The sequence below is a fragment of the Leucoraja erinacea genome, chromosome 36 (genome assembly GCF_028641065.1).
Source record: "Leucoraja erinacea ecotype New England chromosome 36, Leri_hhj_1, whole genome shotgun sequence".
Lineage (NCBI taxonomy): Eukaryota > Metazoa > Chordata > Chondrichthyes > Rajiformes > Rajidae > Leucoraja > Leucoraja erinaceus.
This window is the reverse complement of record NC_073412.1, coordinates 9,379,558-9,390,303: the sequence shown is the minus strand read 5'-3', so window position 1 is coordinate 9,390,303 and position 10,746 is coordinate 9,379,558. Positions and strand designations below refer to the sequence as shown.

The window sequence follows — 10,746 nt, the reverse complement described above, 5'->3', positions numbered from 1 at the left end:
ATCGCGTACGCACGTTGATGTATCGCGTACACACGCTGATGTATCGTGTACGCACGTTGATGTATCGCGGGCGCACGTTGATGTATCGTGTACGCACGTTGATGTATCGCGTACGCACGTTGATGTATCGCGTACACACGTTGATGTATCGCGGGCGCACGTTGATGTATCGCGGACGCACGTTGATGTACCGCCTACACACGTTGATGTATCGCGTACACACGTTGATGTATCGCGTACACACGTTGATGTATCGCGTACACACGTTGATGTATCGCGGACGCACGCTGACGCATTGGTGTCGCACCCTGCGTCCCGACGTCTCACATGTATCGCGTGGTGACGCCTGGTTACGTCACCGTGCATAACCACGTGTCGCTGTGCGCTGCGGGGTATTCTAATAACACCACGTGCACCAGACGGCGTGACGAACCGTGATTTGTGCGCGACGTTGCTCGTAACGACACGTCGGCCTATTTTGCATATGAGGCGCAAATGACAGCCAAGTGGGACAGGCCAGGCCCTTTACACCAAAGATAGACACAAAGTGCTAGAGCAACTCCACACAGACAGCACCGGTAGTCAGGATCTAGCCCGGGTCTCCGGCGCTGTGAGGCAGCAACTCTACCGCTGCACCACCCTGCCCTCCCGATGTTATTTAATGCCATTCCAATCAGTTGATATTGACGTTGATGTCAAGCATTGGCATCTCACGGGCGTGACGCTGGGCTGCAGTGCCACTTGTAAGCCAGCTTTTGGTTTGGTGCAGGAGACCGGGGTGTCTGATGAGCCGGGCAGGAGCCAGAGTCGGGGGAGCTCCCGTCAGTCATCCCGTGCCCCGACACCGCGAGATGAAGGCACGTCCCTGGAGAACTTGCTGCCGCTGCAAAGCGAAGACTCGCCGCGAGTGGTGACTGGAGATCACGGTGAGTGTGTCAACCCTGTACCCACTTTGCCCAGTCACGTCTGTGACAACGGGTAGCTGTATCAATCGAATCAAATTTACACCCTTGATACTTCATTATTAAATGAGGCGCAAATAACGCCCAAGTGGGACAGGCCCTTAACTTTCATGATTCAGCAACGAATTAACCTTTGTCATCGGTATTGTGGTTTTAATTGTTCCTGAAATTAGTAATCCAACAAATGTGTATTTTACCACAGGAACTCCAGAAAGAAGCCAATGGCAGTTTGGGTCGGGGGGTGATGGAGTGGTGTTGCCGGCAGTGACGGAGCACGAGGTCACGGCGTTTGAGCCCACGTCTGAGGGAGGGGGTTTGGAGACCACCCAGAGCTCCCCCTCTCCTCCTACACCCTGTGTTGATGTGTCTGCACTGGCAGTAGTGGACATGCGGTGTGACAAAGGCACTCAGGTGAGGCTTCTTGCTTCTGATATTAGACGGGCAGGTCACCTGGATGATTGTCCAAGGGCGGCTTGGTGGCACAGCAGTAGAGTTCCTGCCTCACAGCGCCAGTGACCCGAGTTCAATCCTGTCCACGGGTGCTGTCTGTGCGGAGTTTGCACGTTTCCCCCCGTGACCTGCGTGTGTTTTTTCCGGGACATCCGGTTTCCTCCCACACTCCAAAGACGTACAGGTCTGTAGGTTGAAGGAAGGAACTGCAGATGCTGGTTTAAACCGAAGATAGACACAAGATGCTGGAGTAACTCAGCGGGCACAGGCAGCATCTCTGCTTGTCCCACTGAGTTACTCCAGCATTTGTGTCTATCTTCAGGTGTGAAGGTTAATTGGCTCTTGGTATAGATGTAAATTGTCCCTCGTGTGTGTGGGATAGTGTTAATATGCTGGGATCGCTGGTCAGCACGGACTCAGGGGGCCGAAGGGCCTGTATCTGTGCTGTATCTCTGAACTAAGCGAAACTATAGACCCTGACAGTCCTGTCAGGTGGGGCAGAGGTTCACTTGCCTCTCTTACAGCCAGGAGACCCAGATTATCCGCAGTGAGAGAGGAAAGGGCTGGGTGTCCAGTTAATGTGGAGTCTAGCTGTTGTGAGATCTCCCATTCATACTGAGCTTTTAAAAGTGCCCTTTAAGTTGTTTGACTGAACTAGTTTGATTAATACGGGTGTCAGAGGTTATGGGGAGAAGGCAGGAGAATGGGGTGAGGAGGGAAAGATAGATCAGCCATGATTGAATGGTGGAGTAAACTCCATGGGCCGAATGGCCTAATTCTGCTCCAATCACTTATGATCTTTTAAATTTTCATTTGTTTTTAATCCCAAGTCTGATGTTAATAAAATTAGCCTAAGCCTTTCACAAACTTAGTTTAGTTTAGTTTTGAGATACAGCACGGAAACAGGCCCTTCGGCCCACCGAGTCCGCGCCGACCAGCGATCCCCGCACAATAACACTATCATACACACACCAGGGACAATTTGCAATTTTACAGTAGACAATTAACTTAGAAACATAGAAACATAGAAAATAGGTGCAGGAGTAGGCCATTCAGCCCTTCGAGCCTGCACCGCCATTCAATATGATAATGGCTGATCACCCAACTCAGTATCCCGTACCTGCCCTCTCTCCATACCCCCTGATCCCTTTAGTCACAAGGGCCACATCTAACTCCCTCTTAAATATAGCCAATGAACTGGCCTCAACTACCTTCTGTGGCAGAGAGTTCCAGAGATTCACCACTCTCTGTGTGAAAAATGATTTTCTCATCTCGGTCCTAAAGGATTTTCTCTCTATCCTTAAGCTGTGACCCCTTGTCCTGGATTTCCCCAACATCGGGAACAATCTTCCTGCATCTAGCCTGTCCAACCCCTTAAGAATTTTGTAAGTTTCTATAAGATCCCCCCTCATTCTCTTAAATTCTAGCAAGTACAAGCCGAGTCTATCCAGTCTTTCTTCAAATGAAACTCCTGACATCCCAGGAATCAGTCTGGTGAATCTTCTCTGTACTCCCTCTATGGCAATAATGTCTTTCCTCAGATTTGGAGACCAAAACTGTACGCAATACTCCAGGTATGGTCTCACCAAGACCCTTGTACAACTGCAGTAGAACCTCCCTGCTCCTATACTCAAATCCTTTTGCTATGAATGCTACATACCATTCGCTTTCTTCACTGCCTGCTGCACCTGCATGTCTACTTTCAATGACTGGTGTACCATGACACCCAGGTCTCGCTGCATCTCCCCTTTTCCTAATCGGCCACCATTTAGATAATTAACCTGCAAACCTGTACGTCTTTGGAGTGTGGGAGGAAACCGGAGCTCCCGGGGAAAACCCACACAGGTTACGGAAGAACGTACAAACTCGTACCTTGTCTCTGACGCTGTGAGTGCAGCGTAGGTTCACCAGGTTAATTCCCGGGATGGCGGGACTGTCAAATGTTAATAGAATGGAGCGGCTGGGCTTGTACACTCTGGAATTTAGAATGATGAGAGCCAACCTTATTGAAACAAATAAGATTATTAAGGGCTTGGACACGCTAGAGGCAAGAAACATGTTCCCGATGTTTGGGGGAGTCCAGAACCAGGGGCCACAGCTTAAGAATAAGGCGTAGGCCATTTAGAACGGAGACGAGGAAACACTTTTTCACACAGAGGGTTGTGAATCTGTGGAATTCTCTGGATGCTTTCACGAGAGAGTTAGATAGAGCTCTTAAAGATAGCAGAGTCAGGGGATATGGGGAGAAGGCAGGAATGGGGTACTGATTGTGGATGATCAGCCATGATCACATTGAATGGCGGTGCTAGCTCGAAGGGCCGAATGGCCTCCTCCTGCACCTATTGTCCCGACCGCTGTGCCACCGAGCCGCAACTAATGAAATGATTATAAAAGGTTTTAGTGCCACTGATTTTTCGTCTAACTGTATCACCAAGTTCCTAGGTGTAAATATCGGGCCCTGGATGGCCAAGTGGTGCCCCCTATAGGTGGGAGCCCCAGTAGGGGCAGGCGGGCTGTGGGGGGTAATGGCACATTTCCCCAGTTACTCTTTTCCTCTCTAAACCAGCACCTGCAGTTCCTCCACGATACACACAGCTTGACGCTGAGCAGTAAAATGGAGGTCTCGACCCGAAACCGACCTTCCCTCCCTCCACAGATCCCGCCCGACCCGCTGGGCTCCTCCGGTACCTTGTGTTGTGATGTGCGGAGTGGCTTCACTGCAGTTGCTTGTATTTCCCTGCAGTGTCCTGAAGGGGGCGGCGATGAGCGCCGGGAGTCACCGGGTCCACACAGCGGTGAGTATTAACACCAGGAGATCTGGAGGAGGAAACACTGGCATTTAACGGCGATGTTCGGGGCGGGCTAGTTACACAAACAGTGGCGGGAGCCTGGAAACTGCTGCCCAATTGTGGCTGTGGAGGCAGATTAGTTTCTAAGTTCATGTATGTAACTGATAGGAGCAGAATTAGGCCATTCGGCCCATCAAGTCTACGCCGCCATTCAATGATGGCTGATCCATCTCTCTCTCCTAACCCCATTCACCTGCCTTCTCCCTGTAACCCCTGACACCCGTACTCATCGAAAATCTATCTATCTCTGTCTTAAAAATATCCATTGACTTGGCCTCCACAGCCGTCTGTGGCAATGAGTTCCGCAGATTCACCAGATACAACAGTTGAAATCATACAACACGGACATTTCGTTTCTACAAGAAACGCATCTTAAACATCAAGATCAGACGAGACTGAAGGCGAACTGGATAGGCCAAACATTTCACTCTTCATTCACTTCCAAATCTAGAGGCACTGCAATCATTATTCGTAAAGAAATACCATTTAAATCAAAGAATATTATATCAGACAAGGAAGGGAGATACCTTATAGTAACAGGAGAGATCAATACTATACCAATTACGCTGGTAAACATTTATGCGCCCAATTTTGATAATCCTCAAATTTTTAATAAAATTTTGAATATAATTGCAGAATTTAATTATCAAAATGTTATAATCGGAGGAGACTTCAACTGTGTTTTAGACCCTTATCTAGATAAATCGATGCAAAAACAAAGAGGTAATATGAAATCTAAAATCAGTGAACTCTTACATACATATATAAAAAAAACAAATATAGCAGACGTGTGGAGGATTGCAAACCCGACGGGAAGGAATTATTCGTTTTATTCAACGGTACACAAAACATACTCACGTATAGACTATTTCCTAGTGGATACAAAATTAATTCCGCATACTATGAACCCTAAATACCACATCAATGCGATCTCAGACCACTCTCCATTAACTTTTGTTTTAAAATTAGAAGGAATGTTTATGAATAAATCGTTCTGGAGGTTTAACTCGCAAATTTTAAAAGACCCACAAGGGAGTATATATCTAAAAAAACAGATGGACCTATTTTTTGAGATAAATGATACACCAGATATATCCCCCATGCTATTATGGGAATCCTTCAAAGCATTTATTAGAGGAGTCATTATTTCATTTCAAGCTTTTCAAAATAAAAGGAATAAGAATGAACAAAGACATTTAGAAGAACAAATAAAACAATTAGATACAGATAATGCTAAATATCCAACTATGGATAAACATAATAACATTCTACTATTGAAATTCAAGCTAAACAAATTATTGTCAGAGAAAGTTATAACACTACTTCAAATTACAAAACAAGAACATTTTGAATTCGGGGACAAACTGCACAAACTTCTAGCACGCCAATTGAAAAAACGGGAAAAAGAGAATGCAATACTAAAGATTAAATCAGATAGAGGGGAATTATTAACACTACCCAAGGATATCAATAAAAGATTTGCTCAATTTTACCAGAATCTTATACATCTAAAACGTCAATAGACAATAATAAAGTTTCAGAATTTCTGGATAATTGTAACCTCCCTCAATTAGAATTGAGGGAACACGAGGAACTGGGAACACAAATTACTTCTAAGGAGATAGAAGACACAATAAACACACTTAAGAACGGAAAAACACCAGGACCAGACGGATTCAGTAATGAATTCTATAAATCCTTTTACGACATAGTTACTCCACGCTTACAGAAAATGTATACATATGCTTTTAAAGAGCAAAGCTTACCTGAAACATTAGCAGAATCAACGATCACATTAATACTTAAAAAAGATAAAAATATAGAAGAACCAGGATCATATAGAGCTATTGCTCTGTTAAATACGGATCAAAAAATAATAGCGAAAACACTAGCCAGTAGACTAAGCAGGTACGTTAGTAGATTAATAAATGAGGATCAAACAGGATTTATCCCTAAGAGACACTCATTCAATAATTTGAGATGTTTGCTTAACATAATGCACTCACATAAATCTCACGACCAAGAGTTATCTATCATCTCACTGGACGCAGAAAAAGCGTTTGATCAAGTAGAATGGGGTTATATGATTAAAGTATTGCAAAAATTCCAAATGGGAGAGAACTTCATCGCATGGATAAAATTATTATATAACAAACCCACGGCTAGAATACTAACTAATAATATACTATCCACGAAATTTGAATTATCAAGGGGTAATAGACAAGGATGTTCACTATCACCGCTGTTATTTGCTTTGGTAATTGAACCCCTTGCTGAAAAAATAAGAACACACCCGGATATTTATGGTTATAATACAAAACACTCAAATAACATAATATCTTTATACGCTGATGATGTACTATAGTACATCACAAAACCACAAATTAGTATACCAAACATATTAAATTTAATTGAGGACTTTGGATCCTTCTCAGGATATAGAATAAACTGGAACAAAAGTGAAATTATGTCGATAAAACCAAAAGACTCAACACACCTCCGGAAATTCCCCTTTAAAATAGCCACAGAAAAATTCAAATATTTGGGAATTGAAATTACTAGAAACTACCATGATATGTTTAAAGCCAATTATAATCCCTTACTTAAGAAACTAAATAATTTGATTAAATTCTGGAAAACACTTCCGATGTCCCTAATAAGCAGAATAAACGCTATAAAAATGACCTTTTTACCACAAATCCTATACCTATTTCAATCAATACCTATATATCTCCCAAAAAAGTTTTTCAAAAAATTGGACTCAGACATTACAAATTTTACATGGGATTATAAATCCCATAGAATACAAAGAGCACACCTTAATAAACAAAAAGAGTTGGGTGGTCTAGCGCTCCCTAACTTTATGTATTATAATTGGGCAGTAAGTATTAAAAATATGATTCACCTGCTGGACAATTCTGCACAGCAGGCGGACTGGGTGGTAATGGAAAGAGAGGACTGTTCTCCGAGTAATATAGGAGCGACCATCCTCTCACGACTACATCTGAATAACAAAAATTATAATAAAAATCCAATTATACATAGCACAATTAGAACATGGAATCAAATAAAACAGAATTTAAATTAAGAAACCTATCTCTTTTAATACCAATAGTTAATAATCCATCGTTTAAACCATCAATTATAGACAAATCATTTACACAATGGGAAAGAATGGGAATTAAAACGCTCGGAGATCTGTATGAATTGGGAAAATTACTATAAATTCAACAACTACAACTGAAATCTAATTTGAAAAATAATCAATATTTTAAATATCTTCAAATTCATGATTATGTGAAAAAATACACAAAAGACTATCATAATATGCCTATATACTTACTGGATGAAGCAATGAAGACAAAGGTGGAATCAGCGAATCTAATATCGTACTTATATAACATCATCTTAAACATAGAAATACCAACAACTGATGGAATTAGAAGAGACTGGGAACAAGAATTAGCTATAAATATCTCAAAAGAGAGCTGGGATAATCACTTATTACAGGTGCATAAATGTTCGATCAACGTATGACATACTCTCATCCAATTCAAAACATTACATAGACTATATTATTCAAAAACTAAAATAAATAAACTCTTCCCTAATGTCTCACCCATTTGTGATAAATGTCTGTGTCAAGGAGCTACCATAGCGCATTCTTTTGTTTTTTTGAACAAAAATACAAAAATTCTGGAATGAAATATTTGAAATCTTTACAAAATTAATTAAAATAAAACTGGTACCAAAACCAGAATGGATTATTTTTGGAATATCGGAAGGTAACCCTGAATTAAACGTGTTTCAGAAGAATTTACTCAATTACGGGCTAATAATGGGAAAAAAGCTCATACTTAAATTTTGGAAAAATGCGCCCACACCAACAATAAAAATGTGGATATCAAATATGTTTGAAACATTACATCTGGAAGAGATGAGATTCCTCTTAGCAGGTAAAGCAGACCACTTCCAAAAGATGTGGTCTACGTTTTTGGAACTATTACAAGCATAAGGTGCAATAATAATTTAAAAAACAAACAAATAAATAAATTTAAAAAAAATGCCAGGATCTGGCAACGGGGGGTAAAAAAAACAATAAAACAACAAAAACAGACTTGGTTGGTAGTCCCCTATCTGCGGAGTTTAATGTTATAACAGAGCGATTGTTTCTCCTTTCTCTTTCCTTCTTTTCTAGGGTCTACTTTCTTTCTTTACTTCCTTCTCTAACTCCTATTCTAAGGGGCTTTCTTTTCTCAACACTCTCCTGCACCTTCACGACTCTTGCGCACTTTCTTTACTTTCTCTACTAACTTTTTCTAAAGCTCAAAAAATGAAGCTGTACAAAAAATGTATTAAGACATGTGTGTTGTGTATTATTGTAACTTACCGTACTTCTAATAAAAAAGACCCCCTAAAGTACCAAAGTAATGTGGTCGAAATATATGGAGATAAGAAAAGAGAAAAAGAAAAGGTGGAGATATACCTGCCCCTCGTCCTTGTACCCCCCACCCACCTCACCCAGCCCGGCATCGGATTTAAATTTAAATTTAAATTTGTGCTGCGCCGTGCTATTCTGGTAAGAATTCGGTGAAGGGTGTCTTAAAAAGTTGATCTGGTTTTTCCACCAAGACATGCTAATGTTTTCCAAATGTAGTGTCTCGGACATTATTTGTGTTTGCTGAAATCATTGCTAAAATCTCAGAATTATTGCAACCAAATTGTACTGAGGGATCCCACAATGTTGTCTGGTGTGTGATTTGAACCACGGGTTTCTGATTCAATGCCAGAGCCGTGGTTTGTCTGCTTATTGCAACTAGGCCAATTCTTCTCGCTTTCTGTCTCTCGTTTCGACCCAGGCCGTGACGTTCGAGCAACCTCCTCCAGCGACAGAACAAGAGCCGCCCGCAGGATCTGTCAGATGCTGAACCAGTTCACGAAGACGTTGAGCGAAATGCTTCTCCATGAAGGTACTGTCCCTAGACTCATCTCTGTCGCTGCTGCATCTACATGTTCAGGCTGCGGAGCAATTCTGCTACAAGTGACTGAGTTAGAGATGCATTCTGTATCTCCCCTGATTCCAACATGGTGGCAGCAGCAGATAGGGACTTAAGCTGAGGGAAGAAGCATAAACTTGGCTCCTAATCCTGGAGGCCCAGTCAATGGATACTTTTAAGGCAGAGATAAATAGATTCTTAGGAAGACAAAAAATGCTGGAGAAACTCAGCGGGTGAGGTGGCATCTATGGGGAGAAGGATCAGGCGGCGTTTTGGGTCGAGACCCTACTACAGGCCGAAGAAAGACTCTTCTTCAGACTCTTGGTTAGTGCGGGTGTCAGAAGTTATGGGGAGAAGGCAGGAGAATGAGGTTGGGAGGGAGAGTTAGATCAGCCACGATTGAATGGCAGATTAGACTTGATGGGCCGAATGGCCTAATTCTGCTCCTATAACTTATGACCTTATGATACGAGTGCAATTAATGTTGGTCACGTTCCTTGGGTGCACAATGGGAGAATTCCCATGGATGGTCCTGATGGGGAATTATCCTCAGGGAAAGGGTTAAATAAGCACCAACATCTGAGCTTCACACTCATCTGTGCGTCTATGTTTGTTCATAAGTAATGGGAGCAGAATGAGGCCATTCAGCCCATCAACTCTACTCCGCCAAAATTCCTCCTCATCTCCTTCCTAAAGGAACGCTTTTAATTTTGAGGCCAAGACCTCTGGTCCTAGACTCTCCCACTAGTGGAAACATCCTCTCCACATCCACACTATCCAAGCCTTTCACTACTATGGGATTTTCCTGCCACAGAAGGCTGTGGAGGCCAAGTCAGTGGATATTTTTAAGGCAGAGATAGATAGATTCTTCATTAGTACAGGTGTCAGAGGTTATGGGGAGAAGGCTGGAGAATGGGGTTAGGAGGGAGAGATAGATCAGCCATGATTGAATGGCGGAGTAGACTTGATGGGCCGAATGGCCTAATTCTACTCCTATCACTTGTGACCTTCTGACTATTCGGTAAGTTTCAATGAGGTTCCCCCTCATCCTTCTTCGAGTCGATTGACTTCAGTTCTCCAGCCTTACCTCTTTATCTCCGGGCGGGCTGCATTAGGCTGTAGAGATCCACAGATCTCTGGTGCAGGGGACCCTGAGAAATATCTGGGGTGCAGCATTTATAGAATGTGGAGGCAAAATGGTTGCAATGCTCAGCGTGACCATCGGATGGAGCCAGAGAGCCAATATTTGCGGATCGGAAGGCACTGCAGATGCTGGTTTACACCGAAGATAGACACAGAATGCTGGAGTAACTCAGCGGGACAGGCAGCATCTCTGGAGAGAAGGAACGGGTCACGTTCCTGGTCCTGACCCTACTACAGACCGAACAAAGGTCTCAAACCGAAACGTCACCCATTCATTCCTTCTCTCCAGAGATACTGCCAGCATTTGTGTCCCATATTGATGAATTTCTTCACTTTTCAGGAACA

At 42.9% G+C, this 10,746-nt stretch overlaps 1 protein-coding gene across 1 annotated transcript in view; it reads left to right on the top strand.

Annotated features, from left to right (window-relative positions):
- Nucleotides 1–356: 356 nt before the first annotated feature.
- Nucleotides 357–10,746, top strand: part of LOC129713610 (uncharacterized) — an 11,545-nt gene continuing 1,155 nt past the window's right edge. The window contains exons 1-4 of the mRNA XM_055662800.1: nucleotides 357–926; nucleotides 1,165–1,373; nucleotides 4,156–4,207; nucleotides 9,121–9,231. Of these exons, the coding sequence (XP_055518775.1) occupies nucleotides 662–926; nucleotides 1,165–1,373; nucleotides 4,156–4,207; nucleotides 9,121–9,231 (637 nt within the window). The 5' untranslated portion in view covers nucleotides 357–661. The remainder of the gene's footprint in view (nucleotides 927–1,164; nucleotides 1,374–4,155; nucleotides 4,208–9,120; nucleotides 9,232–10,746) is intronic.